At 40.7% G+C, this 18836-nt stretch overlaps 1 protein-coding gene and 1 long non-coding RNA gene across 4 annotated transcripts in view; one reads left to right on the forward strand and one right to left on the reverse strand.

Annotated features, from left to right (window-relative positions):
* The window catches only part of otud7b (OTU deubiquitinase 7B), a 34598-nt gene extending 17669 nt beyond the window's left edge, over positions 1-16929 (forward strand). For 2 of the 3 annotated variants that reach the window (XM_044115828.1, XM_044115830.1), the window contains exons 2-12: positions 1598-1830; positions 2816-2986; positions 3751-3981; positions 4064-4165; positions 4478-4605; positions 5885-5991; positions 6216-6343; positions 6773-6922; positions 7533-7650; positions 8787-8865; positions 10644-16929. In XM_044115828.1, the coding sequence (XP_043971763.1) occupies positions 1746-1830; positions 2816-2986; positions 3751-3981; positions 4064-4165; positions 4478-4605; positions 5885-5991; positions 6216-6343; positions 6773-6922; positions 7533-7650; positions 8787-8865; positions 10644-12080 (2736 nt within the window). In that variant the 5' untranslated portion in view covers positions 1598-1745 and the 3' untranslated portion in view covers positions 12081-16929. The remainder of the gene's footprint in view (positions 1-1597; positions 1831-2815; positions 2987-3750; positions 3982-4063; positions 4166-4477; positions 4606-5884; positions 5992-6215; positions 6344-6772; positions 6923-7532; positions 7651-8786; positions 8866-10643) is intronic. The other variant, XM_044115831.1, reaches the window with a different exon arrangement.
* Positions 8818-18836, reverse strand: LOC122830492. The gene is made up of 3 exons (XR_006370544.1): positions 18700-18836; positions 16924-17014; positions 8818-8901 (listed from the first exon to the last, which is right to left on the reverse strand). It is a non-coding gene; the product is annotated as an uncharacterized LOC122830492 (long non-coding RNA).

Here is an 18836-nt window from a genome sequence, read left to right on the forward strand (position 1 = left end):
GATGCAACCCCACAGTTCCTTTTGAGCCGCCGATGAAATTTAAGGAGTGGAGCTATGTGATCGATTTCAAAGCATCGACAGGCATAATTATTCTTCATGTATTTGATATTATACGCATAATTTAGTTGCAGTGAGATGAAAATATTTCATATTGTCAGCAGAAAATTTACATATGACATTAGCTGAGATAAGAATGTATCTTTGTGATGACATTAGGTATGATTTATGAGGTTGCATAGGCCTCTTAAAGTTTTAGTGTTTAATCAACATGCATTATTATTGTTCATAAGATGTCATGTCTAGAGGAGAACCGATCAGTCTCCAACTTTTTATTGAGTGGAATATCACAAACGAGAAGGAAAAATGTGCGGTGGGTTCTTTGTTAGGAGTATTAATTTTTGAATCCAACAGAAAATGAATGAATTACAAGATTATCCTTATCGGAGCAGAACAAGCAGAAATCTGCTGATTCTGATCCATTTGGTGGGTCTGAATGGTTTCTATTGACACACACTGTTTAAGTAGGCTGGCATTGAGAACACAGGGGGGCAATTAACAGGTATGAGGGCTTTAAAGATGTATAGAGCAGGTGCATATGGCTTATGTAAATAAAAAGGAGAAAAATATCAAAACAGAAAATACCACAGTAGAGGTGTTTACTGTCAGATTGTCTTTGCTTTTTTCTTTTTCTTATTGAAGTTTGTTTATTGCTAATAAAGTGGACCCGAGTATTCACAGGAGTTGAGGGCCACAGTTGCCCACAAATTGCTAAATGTTTAAAAAGCTTTACCTGCCAATTCTGATTGTTCGATATATATATATATATATATATATATATATATATATATATATATATATATATATATATATATATATATATATATATATATATATATATAAATATATATATATATACACATATACATACACTGCCAAGTTTTAGAAGGTCACAATACATCCTCAATGTTCCAATCATATTTTATTTTAAAAATACATTGAATTTTGGGCTTTTGTGGAATTTTTATCTCTGCTCTCCCAAAGTTCATCAACTGAACTTTCACAGCTGTAACAGGCCCATGTTTAGTGCAGGCGATCTCATGTAGGAATTTTGTACGTTTTGCATTCAACTCGACTTCGGCAAGTTGTGTAACAAATAAGGCAGGACACGGAGCAAACCACCATTTTGAGAAAACATTTTTGTTTAATTTAGTGTCTTGTTTTCCGTGCATCATGTGATAGGAGGAGCATAATACCTTCTGGTTCTGTCTGACTGTTTGAAAGGCCAAAATGAATCAGGAACATCAGGTTATGATGTTGACACATTAAAGGACAGTGTGACAAAGCAGTCTGCTTGTTCAGAATTAACAGGCCCTGTTTTCTGGATTTAGTATTTGAGAGTTGACTGACTGAAGGCATTTATACGATTGCCTCGTCTCTGGATAATGTTTTGGCTACAGGGCGTTAAAGCCGTGACATTTAAAAGGAGCTTGGTGAAGCACGTACTGTAAGATATCTCTGATCTCTTAACAAGAAGCTGTAATGTAATTGTTTAGTATCTGATAACATCTCTGTTTAACCTTTTTCATTTTTCTCTCAGGTGTGGCCGGTAGAGTAGCTCACCAGAGGACGGCTCCACCTCCTCGCTGGCTGTCCCGTCTCAGAGAGCAGAGTCCGTGGGTTTTTTTTTTTCTTTTTGTGTTTTTAATGTTTGGAAGCAACCACTCAACTTGTGAATTCATGATCACATGACCGTGGACATGGACGCAGTCCTGTCCGACTTTGTCCGTTCTACTGGAGCTGAACCGGGATTGGCCAGAGATCTTCTAGAAGGTGAGACCTGTCCCTTTAAAGCCTGAGCATTTTATAAAAAATAAAATCTGTTTTTTACATATTTATTAAAACTGTCACCATGCTGTCAAACAGAAAGTCTGTGAAAAAAATTAAACTCTTCCACCACCTTCCAGTGGTACCATTACTAAAAATGCAACACTCCCAGTCACAATCAATCAGAGCCAGGAGGAGGGTCTTAGTGCTGTCAATCAACCCCCTGTAAGTGTTGATGGTGGAAAAACAACATGCCGTTACAGAAAAACCATTTATCTGCCGTCATCAATGGCTATGCTAACTAACATCAACCAGCTGTAGCTTAGCAAAGAGCAATCATGAGGGGGTGAACATGAGATTGACTGACAGCACTAAGACCCTCCTCCTGGCTCTGATTGGTTGTTTCTGACTGAGTGCTGTATTTCTGCAGTTAGTACTGGAGTTATCATTCTTGTACCGTCACAACGAAATAATTGTGAAAAAGATTGTGTGTTTTTTTCTTTTTACATATTTAAGACCTAAAATATGTGAGGCTGCGATTCTGTTTCTTTGTTTTTCCTCCCACCCAACCTGCAACTGAACAAAGGTCACGTGGGTTCACGGAGACGCAAAGCTTCATCACTGGAGATATCTAGTTTCAGTGGCTGCTTGTGTCTTCTTATTATTATTATTAGCTACCAAACACTGAGAGAAGTAAGGTATGGCTAAAGTGAAGAGGATTTCTGTTGCCTAGCAGCAGTGCAAGCTGCCAGCAGATATATGCTCTGAAAGTGTAATGCAGCTGCAGCAGCAAACGCTGGTATTCACCCGAGTGACGGAATGCGCCTTTGCATGAGATAAGAAGGCCCACGCTGCAGTGACGGGTGGTAAATGTTTAAACTCATTAACGACGCGTCATTTGCTCGCCTTGTAAAACAGATCCAGGTTGTCGAGTCCCGTCGTCCAGTTGAGTCACATGAATGTTTTCTCCCCTCTGCCTCCATCTGGGTAGGTAAGAACTGGGACTTCACGGCGGCGCTCAGTGACTTCGAGCAGCTGCGACAGGTCCACGCTGGCAATCTGACGTACTCGTTCCCAGAAGACCGGATCTATCAGCCATCCGAGAAGGAGATGGCCCGGGTGGGGCGTCCAGTTCTCCACCGGCAAGACGAGGTGGTGCAAGGTGAGGCGCAACGATTTGCAAATATTTGTTTATTTTTCATTAGAGTTCAAAGTCTATTTATGTGGTCGCTTGATTGTGATTAGATTTGGAAGCCATTTTGAAAAATTTTTAATATTTAGGTTTTTTGTTCTGCTTGTCAAAGGTTGTAAGGTGTGTTTATAGACTTATCTAAAGTTCAACAACTTTTTGTACTTTGCTGGCTACACATCACCCTCACAACAACAACACAAAGGAGTTTCAACACAGACCTCTATACAGAGGAGTTTAACTTTATATCCTGGCCGGGTCGGACCAAAACTATTCATTTGATGGTCGGATCAGTCTCTGGTTTTTCTGGCACATTTAATCAGCCAACGATACACACACAGAAAAAGCCAAACAAGAATACATATTTCTAGTAATTTTGATGATTATATTTAACAGTTTTTAACAAAAAAAAAAAAAACATTTTTAAAGCAGCTATTTCCAGTTCTCACAGACTGGACCGATCGTAGATGGCACCACTAGGTGTTAAGTTTGGCATCCAACCAACGTCCAGTCTGTTTGGACTATCTCTGTTACTTTTCTACCCAACTTTTTCCTTCCACTAAACTTTCTATCCTTCAATATTTATTAAAGAACCTGAAGGATAAAACCCCCATAAAGTTTTTAACCTTTCCATCTTTTAATAAACTGCATTATTAAAAATAATACAGTAAACTGCATCCTTAGTTGTAAGACAGCATAACAGTTTCTAGGTTTACTTTTTCCCCTCTGCGTTTCAGCGGCGTCAGAGAAGCGTCTGTCGAGGGGCATTTCTCACGCCAGTTCCACCATCGTTTCGCTGGCCCGCTCTCACGTCTCCAGCACCGGCGGCAGCAGCAACGAGCCGCTCCTCGACACGCCGCTCTGCACTTTCCAACTACCGGACCTCACTGTGTACAGGGATGACTTCCGCAGCTTCATCGAGAGGGACCTGATTGAGCAATCCATGATGGTGGCCTTGGAGAACGCCGGTCAGACTTTCACTTATGTGACTCATAAAGGTGAACGCTGCCTTAAACACAGGAGTTAAAGTCGGACGTTTTCTGCCTGCAGGACGACTGAACTGGTGGACGAAAGTGGTCCCAAACTGTCAGAATCTGTTGCCACTGGCGACGAGCGGAGACGGAAACTGCCTGTTGCACGCCGCCTCGCTCGGTGAGTCTCAGGTCTTCCAATATTGTTCAGGTTCACTCTCCATTAGCATTCAACAGGAGAGCTTTGCTGTTGACTGAGGAACTAATTGCAGTGTTGCTGAGCGCATCCACTTCCCCTTAGTGGCCCTCGTAGGGATGCCTGAAATTAATAAGGCCACAGCTGATGTGGACACATCAATTTAGACCTTGTTCTGTTCACTGGCTCAATGTCTTATCAGAAAAACATAGATGCAGGCCTGCATTTGTAGAATTTCTGGTTCTCTTATGTTTTATGTAGGAGAGAAAAACAAAAAGTTGTGTGTTTCTGGTTCAGGAATGTGGGGCTTCCATGATCGTGACCTGATGTTGCGTAAGTCTCTGTATGCGCTGATGGATCACGGCCTGGAGAGAGAAGCTCTGAAGCGCAGGTGGAGGTGGCAGCAGACCCAGCAGAACAAAGAGGTGTGTTACCCTACCGTCGCTCAGAGACACATTTACTCAGCTATTGTCTGGCTAAAGTCATCATAAAAAGGAAGCACAGTTTTTGATTTACCATAAATAACATCCATTTAGTTAAAAAACAAATTTGTTTACTTTTTTTGTTTGATTTTAGTTGTTCACTTTTGCCTCGACAATTTTGGTCCATGTGACCAAAGGTTTGGAAACATAACTGTTTCACTTTACACAAAACTACAAACTGCGTCAGTAATGAGCCTCAGATAAAAGGATCTGCCTCAATCTGCGAGAGAAAACTGCCCCCGAAGCTTAAAACTGTGTTTTTATGCAATTAAACCCAAACTTTCAGGTACATTATTCATCACCAGCTGTTTCAGCAATGCAGCATCCATATTTAACAAGGCTTGGCTGCATAACAGGGATTTCAATAGTTGGGCCAGAGCCCAATAATTGCTTTAAATGTGAGTAGAAATTTAAAGGTAAAATGTAGAAACACTTTCCAAAGCCGAAAAATGGGTGGAACACACGTATAGAAATAAAATAAAATAAAGTGTTTTAACTTAAGTGCAATATGTATTTATTTTTTGGACAGTTTTGGCTTAATTACTGCTATGATAATGTTGTTATTCAGCAAATGGCCTTTTTTGAGTCTGTGTTATCCATTTAGTGAATAATTGATTACTAATTTAGCTCATGATTATTTAAATAATTAATTGTTCCAGCCTTGTTAAACTGTATTAAGAACATTAAATCTTTTCTAATTTTAGACATGCCTGCAGTTATTTTTTAACTTGACCCACATTATTAACATGCTGATGGTAATGTTTAACAGTATTCTCGATAGGCGGCTGTAACTCCTGATCCTCTCAAAAGGCTATAAATGTTCAGTACTGTGACTCCAAAACAAAACAAGGCTGTTTGGGGTTGTTTTCATTTTTTTTCCAGACTGTAGTTTTTTGGTATGAAAGCTAGCTTTGTGGTGCAACAAGTGTGTGATTTAACATGGCAGCAGCCGGCGTGCAGACCAGACGCCCACTGAGCAGAGGCCACACCAATAACTGCTTAATATTTGGTCGTTCTTCAACGGCCGCTGCGGCTCTTGCAGCGTTTATTTTCCATGAGAAATTCTGGCTCTGCTGTCTGAGCAGCACAGACGTTCCGGGCTCAGTTGTCAGTTTGTAGCCTCGTGGTAAGACGCAGGAACGTCGGCGCATGCTTCTGTGACATTCGACACCGTCTCTCTAAATGACAAAGCTGTGTCCTTCGTTCCCCCCCCCCATCTCAGTCCGGGCTGGTGTACACGGAGGAGGAGTGGCAGAAAGAGTGGAACGAGCTGTTGAAGCTGGCCTCCAGCGAGCCAAGAATCCACTACAGCACCAACGGCACCAACGGGTAAGGTCTGGCACGGACAATGCACCGACTGTTAACCCACGCCACTTAGTCACACGCTGCTTGTTTTCCACGAACAAACAACTGCGGCGCGTCACTGTGACATGTCCTCTGAGACGCATAAACAGCCGAGCGGCATTGCTCTTTAATGAAACGCTTTTTTACACGATCTGGTTCAGTTCCAGAGTACACAACTGTTTGTTTGTGTTTGTTGTTGTCTTCTGCAGGGCAGAATCGTCTGACGAGCCGGTCTATGAGAGCTTAGAGGAGTTTCACGTTTTCGTCCTGGCTCACGTCCTCAGGAGGCCCATCGTGGTGGTGGCCGACACCATGCTGAGGGACTCTGGAGGAGAAGGTTGGTGCAGCAGAACCTCCGTCTTGTAATGCTTTTTAACGTGGAGGGTCGCCACGCCTCACTTCCACTCTATACATGTATGTAATTATCACATGTATGTCACGGTTTTGTTGCTTTTTTATTTTTAGCACTTAACAATGAAGCGATGCTCATAATGTTTCCAGCTAACAGGATAATTGTGTTTCCTCTGCTGTAGTAGCTTTATGAGGTTATACAACAATCAGGACACCACTATCAATAACCGATAATTCCCAATATTATAATTATTTCCTTACCTTTCAACACACTACTGACATTGCTTCCACAAAAACATGGAGGAACATCTGTCTGCTTTCAATTGTTATTGTTATTAATTATTCCTTTTGTTTTGTAGATAAATAGGTTACCTTTTGTCATCTAATGTTCCCTGTGCCCCTCTCTCTGCCGCAGCCTTTGCTCCCATCCCGTTTGGAGGCATCTACCTACCGCTGGAGGTGCCAGCTGCCAAGTGCCATCGCTCTCCCCTGGTCCTGGCGTACGATCAGGCCCACTTCTCTGCCCTGGTCTCCATGGAGCAGAAGGACAGCTCCAAAGATCAAGGTGAGACCCCTAACGGCTGCAGTGGCTCTAAAACCGGCACACAGCCCTGTTCAGATGCCAAGACTTCAAGGAAGGAAAAAAATTAATACATTTAATCTATAATAATGTTGTTTTGAGACCATTTTTTAAGTATTGTAATGGTAATGACAAAATAATAATAGTGCAAGAATACATTCTGAAAGATCAGTAAACTTTAAATTATAATTAACATTTAACACTGGAACTGGAAGACATTTAAATATCCAAATTAAATTAATAAAACGAGAAATAAAATGAATTTTAATGTCTTTATAAACAAAGTTGCCCCTCAAAAAAGGGCTAGTTGAGACCAAACTACCAAACTGAAGACTTTTATCATCCAGTTTTTGGTACAAAGAGAGAAACAATAAATCAGGTCAGTGAAAATTCTTGAGTTTCTTTGTTTGTCATGCGATTAATAGATTTGATTATTGTGACAGACCTATCTGCTCATGTTTAATTAAAGGGGGATGTGAATATTTCTGCTCAAAATCTGGCCAAATTTAAATATCCTGGATTATTAGTGGTCACACTCAGCATGAGGAATAAAACTGCAACACAGTTTTAATCATTTTTTGTCTTTTTCTTCCAGCAGTTGTGATTCCACTCACCGACTCGGAGCACAAAATGCTGCCTCTGCACTTTGCTGTGGATCCTGGGAAGGACTGGGAATGGGGAAAAGACGACACAGACAACGTGATGCTGGCGAGGTAAACACACAAAATGAAACCGTCCGCTTTCTATAGAAAGGTCACAAACAATGCAAACAAAGCGCTGCGTCACATGCTTATGGGTGTGAGCGTGCCCTGAGGCCCGTAAACAGCGGCGCTGCTTTCAGCAGCAGGTGGAGGCGTACTGAGATTGGCCGCTGACGCCAGATTACAGATACCCACTGACAGTGACAATGAGATTAGCAGTAAATACTTTGAGTGAATGAACCAGAGGTGCAAGCTCCAAAAATAGCAGCTGTGTGGAAAAAGAACCTTATTAACTCATCTGCAAGTGTGTTTAAAGGTCATGAAGTTGAAGGTTTATGGCAGAATGTGAATCCAAGACATTATGATCTATTTTATCTCATTTTATCTCATTATTAAATGTATTAAAACAAACAATTTCACCTCGTTTTACAAAACAAATAGGGCTGCAACTAATGATTAATTAAATAATAAAATTGCCACATTATGCAGATTTTTCATTCATTTTTTAGAAATGAATAAAAAATGCAAATAAATAATTTGATTCATTTTTGTAATTATTTTATTTGCAATGCAATATTTTGTTTTCTCTTTGACTTGACAACAATACAGTGCAGGTCTGATCTGTTGATTAGTTTTTGGTCTACTGGTTAGTAATTGGATAATAAAAGGTGCTTAAAGACAGATTTTTGTATTTTTTTTGTTTTACAGAATTTGAACCTGGGTAAAACTACCATTTGATTTCTGGGATGAACATATTTACAAAAGTTTTTTATTATTGTTTTAAATGGAAAAAATGTGTGTGTGTATATATGTATGTATATATATATGTATATGTGTATATATATATATATATATATATATATATATATATGTATATGAGTTGCTCTTTTAACAATAGGCATTTTAACAGGTGTAATTTATTTATAGACATATATAATCAGTGACACTCTCTCTGTACTGAGGTTCAGATTCATCCGGATCATTTATTTTTTTAGCCAGTTTTACTAAGTTTTTTTCTTTATTCTCAGGAAGCCCAGCCGGTTGCAGCAGCCATTCCTGCTGGGCAACATGTGGTGACAGTGGACATTTAGCAGCAGAGTCCGTCTCAGAACTGCCCTTGTTTATCTATTTTTTCCTTCCCTTCCCAGTGTGGCGCTCTCGTTGGAGGCCAAGCTCCAGATGTTACACACCTATCTGACGGTAACCTGGCTGCCGCTGCCGTGTGAGGTAAAAACGAGCTGCTCCCATCAAACTCACCTCCTCCTGTTGAAAACAAACCAAAGTAAATCATTTATGTAAATCAGCTGTGTTCAAGTATGAAAAGATCTTTGAATTAAAAGTCCAAATGTATCGTTTATATGGGCGTAAAATAAATGAATCCAATCATGACGTGCGCTTTCAAGCATGTCATGTTTGCAACATGTGCACTGTTGTAAAATTCCCTTAAAAAACACAGAAGTTGTACTTCTGTGTGTGCTGAGACTAAGAACAATCAAACGTAGTGGCCTGTTGGCTCTGAGTGATCTGAGCGCTCAGAATGGATCAGCGCCAGGTTCTAATGAGACGTTGCTGCACTCCCTCATTAAGCTCCAGGCTCAGCAGTTTGCTGTCGGCCTTCCTGAATCACAGGATGAGAGATCGGCGGACCAGATTTGCTTCCCTTTCACAGCACACACATTCACAGTCGCATCAGTTTCCCACAGTCAGAACAAATATTTAAATGCATTTCCTTCAAATTATCAGCAAAACCCACACCTCCGATTCAGGATACAAATGAACTACATCCGACCTGAAAGAGACAGTGGATTTAAAAATGTCAACATTTCTGGCTTTTGTTGACCAAATAAAAAAAACTTCAAAACTTTTGTTTTTGCCTGAGTCCATTCTTCTAAACTTCCAGATTATCGAAAATCTGATGAACATGAATCGAGGTTTAGATGTCCTGGTGAGATTTTCTTCACATTTGTCTCCTTTTTCTAAAGCCAGGGTGTCCAATGTGTGGCCTGGGGGCCATTTGTGGCTCCTGAACTGTTTTTGTGAGGCACACGACTGCAATTGCAGATGAAGGCTGTTTGTTTTTAATCAGAATAAAATCAATATAAACAAATTCAAATGTTTCAATTTAAAATAATAGCTGCAACACAAATGACTGCATAAATACAACACAATTGTTGTATCTCCTGTGAAGATCACAACAGGGTTTGATGCAGCCAGATCTGCTTTTAATGAATTTGTTAAACTTGTCTTTAAACGTCTCAATAAATGAGGCCTAAATCTTGTTGTTATGCAAAACAACTTTTATTTGAGACCTTTAACATTTTTACAGAGGACCCTTTTGTCAATGAGGCAAACCTGCAAAACTATTAATATGTTTTGGATCTACAATCATCTAAACATCCCTTTTCAACAAAACCTGTGACTACTCGTTGAAATATAGTTTTGCTGCTCAGTTTGTTGTTAATGTTGTTTTTTTTTTTAAAAATCCCTTTATTTTGTTGTTCCTTTTATTTGTTCCTTTGGCCCCTGAATCCTTTAAACTCGACAATTTTGGTTCCAACACTGGATGCTGCAGTTGAAATTAAAAATTGAGACGTTCTGGCAATATATTGATAATGGCATATTAATGTAAGTTTGCCCTTTCAATGACTAATGCAGTTTAGTTTTGTACAGTCTGGAACTGGAAGAAATTTTAAATATTCAAAATAAAGTAAAAAGAAAATAAAAACCACACACAACCGGTACAATAAATAAGATGGATTATGAATTCTCCATTTAAAAAAATGCTGTTAATATATTAAAGATCAGAATGAAACTTATCAAGCTCATTTTAATTCATCATGTGATTAATTCCTTATTGGAAACAGTTATTTGATATGTGTCATTTCTTTAAATCTCTGTTTATTTTTCTTCTCTCACTGAACTAAAACCAGAGCTGAAGTTAAATTACATTTTATGTAAACGTTGATCTGGTGCACTAAGTGTTTTTCTGCGTGTTTTGCCTGCAGCAAGCCCCTCTGGCCCAGCCCGAATCCCCCACAGCGTCTGCCGGAGAGGACGCCCGAACGCCCCCCGACTCCGGAGAGTCGGACAAGGAGTCGGTCAGCAGCAGCTCCAACGGCAACGGAGACGCAACTGCGGGCTCCAACGGCAGCGGGTCGTTGGCCAAAAACAGCTCGTCTTCTTCCTCCAGCTCCTCCAGCAGCGGGTCCGCCGGCGCCGGGACGGGCGGGAAGGACAAAACCAAGAAGGATAAAGAGAAAGACAAGAAGAGGGCGGACTCTGTGGCAAACAAGCTCGGCAGTTTTGGGAAGACGCTGGGCAGCAAGCTGAAGAAGAATGTCGGCGGGCTGATGACGGGGAAGAACCCCGGCGTGGCCGGCGCCAAACCGGAAGGCGGAGAGAAGAAGAAGGGCTCATTCAGGGGCAGGAAGGGCAGCAAGGACAGTTCGCCATCTACCCAGGCCTCTGAGGACTCCGGGAAGGGATCGCCGTCGTCGGGCAGCGAGCGCCTCCTGGGGACCATGAGCAGCATGAGCAGCAGCGGCGGCAGCAGCACAGAGAGTGAGCACTACAAGTACAGCGCCGACGTGAAGGTGAGCCTGGGCATCCTGCGCGCCGCCATGCAGGGTGAGAGGAAGCTCATCTTTGCCAGCCTCCTCACCACCAGCAACCGCCAGCCCTTCCAGGAGGAGATGATCCAGCGCTACCTCTCCGACGCCGAGGACCGCTTCCGCGCTGAGCAGGAGCAGCAGCGGCGCGACGCCGAGCGGAAAGGCGTCGCCAATAACCTCCCGCCGCCGAAGAAGGAGGAGCTGAGCTACCGGCCGTTTGACGCCAAAGAGGAGCGGACAGAGTCCTTACCCCCCTCCTTCAACCCCACGCCGCTGAGCCCCTCCCTCTACTCCGCGGTCATCCCCATCCCTCGCCCGTCGTTCATCGACCAGCCCCACGTGCCGACGCCGCTGACTCAGCACCTCCACATGCACGGCCACCTGGACGCACGGCGCCAGCTGGCCGGCGGTTCTCCGGCCGCCTCTTACCCGGGCCTCCCCGCCTACGCGACGCTGCCCCGCCATTGCCCCGCCACGCCGGGTCCCCCCCATCCTCAGTACATCCCCTCGTCCCTCAGCCCCTCCCGGCTCGCCCCCTCTTACCTGCCTGAGTTTGACCCGCCCGATTACCCCGGCGCTGAGCCCGTCGCCGGCGGCTACACCAACGGTTTCCGGGAGCTGAACGCCGGGCTGGACTGTCGGAGCGGGCAGCCCCCCATCAGACACTACTCTCTGGGCAGCGCGGGCGGCCTGACCGGCCTGCAGTCCAGCCGCTGTCGGACACCCAGCTGCAACTACTACGGCCACCCGGAGACGGGGAACTACTGCTCGTACTGCTACCGAGAGGAGCTGAGGAAGAGGGAGGTGGAGCCGGCCGTCCACCGCTTCTGAGCAAAGAGTGGCCTTTTTGTTTCAGTTCAACAGAACGGGGAACGACCCCTGACCGTGTCACTTCCTGTTGAAGACAACGAGAAGAAACTGGGGGATAGACTGTCGAAGAAACTGACTGCACTTCTGTTACGATTTTGCTCTTATGCAGCTGTTGTGTGTGTGTGTGTGTGTGTGTGTGGGTCTGAGTGTGTGTGTGTGGACTTCAACTCTCCACCTGAGTGAAGTTATGCAAATGCCGCTTCTTCTAATTAAACAAAATTTGTGTCAAATGTTACATTTTTGTGCAGCACAAATTTATGTTTGTGCCACTATCATTTTAAAGATATTAATGAATGTTTTCAGAGGTCATCAAAGGTCAACCAGTCAGTCCACATTTACAGAATCAAAGGAAACATGGTGTCAATCAGCTGTGCTACATCTGCTGGTTCTTACATCAAAAAATTTTGTTTTATCTTTTATTTTTAAGGCTGAAAATGAAAAGTTCTGAGCTCAACCTGCTGGTTGCTTCTTTCTGCAACTATTTTTATTTATTTTATTTTTTGCCACAGTTGGTTGATTGACACCAAATTAGTTTGGTTTTGTAAACCTGGGCAGCCTGGTTGACCTGATGACCCCTGAAAACATTCATTAATATTTTTTTTAAGTGTTTTGGCATAAATGTTTAATCTTTAGTGACTTGTGAGAATTTTTTAAAAAATCTTAAAAATTGTAATGGCACAAACAAAAATGTTTGTTACACAAACTTATCACAGTTGACACCATATTTTGTTTTATTTTCTAAATATGAACTGACTGGTTGACCTCTGACCTCTGGAAACATTTATTAATGTCTTTTAAAGTGATAGCTGCACAAAAAAAAGTTTTGGTGACACCAATTCTGTTTCATTTGAAGAGGTGAGGAGTCGACTTCACTCAGGTCGACTCTCCTCCTTGGTAAGAGTTAAACACCTGGCTACTGTCTCCTCCTAGTGGAGGGAATGTAAACTGCAGGCATCGTATAAAACACTCATGCAGGCAACTAGCAGTGATGCAAGCACAACCGGAGAAGGCACAACTGTCTCCACTTCACATGTTTAGTCCAACATCAGTGTTACGGATATGACCTTACTGTTACTGGATGCCTCTGTCCTCGTCGGATTGCTTCTACTCAATATTTGCATTATGCAAACTGAAACTACTGTTTATCGCTCGACGTGCAGAAAGACGCTGCTGCGGTGCTAAAACGCAACAATCAGCACCCCTGCAATAAATTCCCCTTCCCCGCCTTTTTTACTTATTTTAACTCGATTAGATGAAATCTTAATGGATCTGGAAGATGTCAGCAGGTTCAGCACAACCAAGCTGCTTGGCAGAAGTATTGAAGCCCCATATTTTCTCAGCTTAGAACCACAAACTTTGATTTATCTTTATTGGGATTTTAGACGTTAAAAACGGTGCAGGGTTTGAAAAGCGATGCTCATCCTGCAGTTATGGATTTTCTTTTAGCTTTGCACATCTGGAAACTAAAATATTCCTGTTGTTCTCTGCAAAATTAGATGGGATGAAGGTCCAGGCTTTGACTAGGCCATTTTAACACAGGAATATGTGTTGATCAAGTCTTTCAAGGATAACAACACTCTCTCCTGGATTGCTTTGTATTTGGCTCCGTTATTTCCATCAGATTCCTGTTGAAGGAAAGCATTCCCACAGCATCATACCTCCACCATTGTGTTTAACAGTGGCAGTGTTTAGCTGTGTATGCTTTTTTTTCCCTCCATTTGATAAAATGATGACTTTCTTTATGCCACGCTTCCATAAAGGTCACGTTTTTCTGTGAACAGAGTTGCCATGTCAGCTCTTGGCCTGTTCTCTGATTAATTATCTTATTTTTGTCAGTTGCTAAATGTAATTGTTGTGTGTTTTAGTTAGGGGTATCACAGAAAAGGAGGGCTGAATACAAATACATTGAAAATCATGTATTACTTTCTCTCTACTTTCACATAAAATCCCAATAAAATGAACAGAAGTTTCTGGTCTTCGTGGGACAGAAGCTGGAACCAGTTGAAGGGGTTTGGATACTTTTGCATCAGGCGCTGTAAATAAAAGCAATAGCACCAGCTGAGATCTGTGACGCTACTCACCCACTCTGGAAGTGAAAAAAGGTTGGGGGGTTTTCCCCCTTGACTCTTCACAGATGCAGCTTTTCCTCGCAGGATATCAGGAACAAAAACATTCAAACAGCAGTCCTGAACTTAAACGTGTTGACTGTTGACGCTGCTGCAGGAAGGAACGGATTGTGGCTGCGTTGATGCGTAAAGTGGCGTTCCGGTTCAATTTCAGGTGCTGCAGGTGAATTTCAAAGGTGTGGGAAAGTTTTTCTTCTGTTTTTTCACTCTTCTGTCAGCTGCTACACTGGCTGTTTTAAATGCTCTTTGCACCAAATGAAGAACAAACACTAAATAAATCAGACACTGGGTTTAACACAAGGTTATCGAAGCTTAAACTAAAAATATTATAATTTTCTGAAATCATACAAGATTTCTAAGAATTCCTGTTTCCTCCTTGCTTAGATCAAATGAAAACCACCTCAGATAATTTACTTAGAGGCTGGAGGTGTTTTATTCTCCTCCCTTCAAGCACTTTTCCAGATGTTTTCTGGATTTTTTGTTTCCCCCATCATCTCTGCAGACACTGCCGGCTGGAAGTATGGGGCTCCAACTGGAGGCTTTTATTCCAACCGCTTCCTTCCAGTTCACTGCTGACCGCTAAACCAAGCAAATAATTGCACAATTTTAAACTAGCATTGATCCCTTTGAAAGTTACACCCTCGTCATGTCTATCAAGCGCTGGAAATAAGCTGATAATTAGGTGGATTTATTTAAGTCTTCCTTGTTACTTCGAGTTCAAGACTGTTGTGGTTCTCAAGTCTTGCTGTTTTATCATTTCGCTACAAGAAGCCATGATGTTGGACTCCAGTTGCTTTGCTAATTCAGTCTTCTCTCATCGAGTTTGGTAGAAAAGCACAAAATAGTATGCAATTCACTGCCTTGCCCTCTAGAGGGTGCTCCTGTCTTGTTTTCCTTATGAACTCGGTTCTGACTCTGGCCCTGCTGCTCTAAATACTAACACTAACCCCCCATTAAACGGATAATAAGGTGTGTTTTTATTAGTGTTGTTTAAACACTATTTAATAGCAAGATGTTGCTAAAGCTGCTCAATTTACAACGAAACACAACCGTTGTCAGTGTGAATGTGTGTCAGCATGTGTTGGTAATGTAGGATTTTATGATACACATGAATAAATCTTTTGGTGGGAGAAAAACTTGTTTTTCTTTTAGTTTTTTTGTTCTCTCCTTTCCTCCAAAGTAATAATTATCTCCCAAACTCCGTTTTTACAGCCTGCAAAACTTTTTTTTATATATATATCTATATATATTTAAGACAACAAACAGAAGCGCTTGTGAGGTTGTATAAATAGGTTCCGAGTTATTTTTGTAAGCCCAAAGTTTTACAGTGTTTTTAAAAGGGTAAGAATGTATTTTGTTGGAAACTTCCACAGTTCTGAGAATAAGCTTGGAAATAGCCTGGATCTGGGGGTGGAAATGTTTGGGCTGTTGAAGGAAACCCCCACATGGGCCTTTTTGATACTTGAGGCTCCTCTCATTGAGAAAAATTTCCTTAATACTGACGAACCAATTTGAGAATAAATACATCTATATATTTATAGTGAGATTTTTTTTTTTTTTTTTTTTGTTTGTTTCAAATAGGTTTCCTTGTTGGAAGTTTAGTTGAGATCATTTAGGATGTTCTTTCTGGCTAATTGTCTAGAAGTCCAGCTTTTGTTTGTTGCTTTCTAAATTTGTGAACCTTTCATTTTTGATGCTGCAGCCGTCAGTCCGTGCTTCAATTAAACAAGTTTTTTTTGACTGCTCATTTCCTCAGAACAAGAAGAGAAATGGCTCTGCATTAGTTTGCAATACCGTCGACTCGATTATATTTTTCTATGATCTTTTATTTGGGGGCAACGGGGAAAACCTCTGAGCTGCATGGGACTGGAACTGTTGCATGTAAATGGCGAACCATTTTACCAAATTCGTACGTTACTTTAACCTGATTTTTGTTCTTTGTTGTAATTTGTTCTGTTTTGATTTTTCTATCTTTCTTTTTGTTCGGTTTGTTTTTAAAAAGAAGCACTAAAAGGCTGCGTGACAGTGCAATCTGGATAGAAAGAACATCAGATTTTATGTTAGGTATTATGATTATTTTTTTTGCACCGTTTGAATAAATTCTCATTGTATTTCAAGGATCTGTCGTCTCTCCTCTGTTTCTGTTGAGTAGCTCCATTTTGTCAGTTTAATCCAAAACAACAAACCTTGACATTTGAATATTAGATTAATAGTAAGATTAGCTGTAAGTGAACTTACCGAGATAAAAAAAAAGTTGTTTTCTCTATCAAGAAAACAAATTTTCTACCAGTTGTTAAAGCAAACCAGTAAATAAAATACACATGAAAGTAATTTGTGGCTGTAATCCAACTTGTTCCTTCCCACTAAGAAACATTAAAAACTATAGACTCTCCAGTTTGGCTGTCATCTGAATCCTAAGCTGTTTCTGAAGAAATTGATCACCTGGAAGTGTTTTTATTGCAAAACGTTTCTCTTATTTGTTCTGTTTTATCTTAACCTTGCTGCATAATACATTAGTGAATAACTCCCAGCTCAGATAATCCACGCTCCTGTGTCTGAGACTGTTTTATGTATTAGAGAAATTGGAAACCCTGATGCAATATTAAACAGCTTCCCATGTGGCTTAAAAAAAAAAATCCAGACCTCTATATTAGTTGACTGGGACGCCGGCTCCTCACCTGCTCAGCAGAGCTCAGGATTACTCAAACTTTCCCTTTTCTTCCTGGGAAGGATTTCCTGAAACGCCTGAAGTCTTGGTTCCTTTCATTGCTGTGAATGAGAGGGAAAAGATTCCTGCATGGATTTGTCTGAGGATCACAGTAAAGTAAGAAAACAGGCTGCAGATGGAACATTATCATAATTAGTTGGTTGTTTTTTACTTAATGTAAAGATAATTTCTATAGCATATTAAAAAAGATGGCCTTGTTTCCTGACTTTCATACCTGCATAACAACAATGGCTTCCTTTAGCTGCCAGTTGTGGCTGAGTATGTTGAAAAATGAAAACTTGGACATCCTATACAAAGGGAATCTAGTTGAAGCTGATTTGTTCTGCTTTTTGAAAAGTACTGTTTAAAGTAAAAAAAAAAACAACAACATTCTGTAAATGTATCCTCGCCTCTCTCTTCAGGGAACGCTGCATATTTTCTGTTATCGTTCTACTGGATACATAACAGGCCCAAACCATCCAAACTCCACCGCTGTGCTCCACAGCTGAGTAAACATAGTTTGAAATGCTCAAACTATGTTTACTCATATTTTAAAATGGCTAACTCACCAGTTTTAACCATTGAATTGGTGGAAATAACACATTTTAATCAAGTAATTAAATAAAAGATGAAAAAATAAAGACAACCCTAAGCTAACCAAATCTATTGGCTGACTGGATAGAAAGCAAGTTGCATTTGAAAGTTGTTTTTTTGACTTTGTTTTGTTTTGCTGTTTGTCCAGATACACATGCAAGCTCAAATTTTGCTGATTCAATGAGAGACATGGAGAACAGGCTCAAGGGGAGAGTCAGAACGTGTTATTTTAGTCGTCTCAATGTTCTTTCTTTAGTACATTACTAAAGACAACAGTGAATTTTGTTTGAAGTGGCTGGTGACTCATAGAAAACGCAACAAAATCTGGAAGTACTTTCTGATAACAGGGAATGTTTATAAATGAATGTGGATAATACACTAAAATCTTCAAATAAATATTCAATATTCAAGCAAATTTTAATCAATATTTTTAGAATAATTCAGTCAGACTTCCCACTAGGGGAATATATAGCTAAACCCAAAATTATTCACACCCCTGGAGATTTAATGTAAAAATATCTTCATTAAACCAAGTACTTTATGATGGGAAACAAGTCAGAGATCTCCAAAACAAAATGAAACTCTGTAAAAGGAAGTATACATCTACTTTAAAATTTCATTGACTTTATTAAATTGTACACCATGAAAATTATTTATACCATTCTCAATAACCAAGTATTCCAAATAAACAAATATTTATTAATATTGTGTGTGTATATAAACAATTAAAAAGCTGCTTAAGTCATATAAGTGTTACGTAATAACACCTGATGTCATATTTAGAGATGATGCGATTATGTGACAAAAATATTGAGTTATGATATTACTCTGGTATTTTAAAGACTAAATTGAATAAAGAAAAACAAATTCAAGAAGAAACTTTACTAAGCCTTTTTTTCCCAACAAAAAACTTATAACACATTTTTTCTATTCAGTTTTATTCAAGAGTAGCCATATAGCTACTGTAAATATTACTCACGTAAAAGTAAAATGTACAGTGTAGTAAAATGACTCATTTTTCAAAATAGTTACTGAAGTAAATGTAACTATTAACATTACCCGAAGTTACTACCCGCCTATAGCTATTAACTTCTGTGGTGACTGATGGTGAGTTCAGGGAGTCTATATAAATCAGGAAAGACTGCTAACCTACCGAAGCGTGATTTTCATTCCAAACAGAGGCGAGACCAGAGCATATCCAGTCTCCTGTCGGGTTTTTCTGTGAATGCTGATTGAAGACTGTCCCCCAGTCCAGCCTCACTGTCCCTTTAAGAGCCCGGCTCTCCTTCA

Source organism: Gambusia affinis, linkage group LG05 (assembly GCF_019740435.1).
Source record: "Gambusia affinis linkage group LG05, SWU_Gaff_1.0, whole genome shotgun sequence".
NCBI classification, from domain to species: Eukaryota; Metazoa; Chordata; class Actinopteri; order Cyprinodontiformes; family Poeciliidae; genus Gambusia; species Gambusia affinis.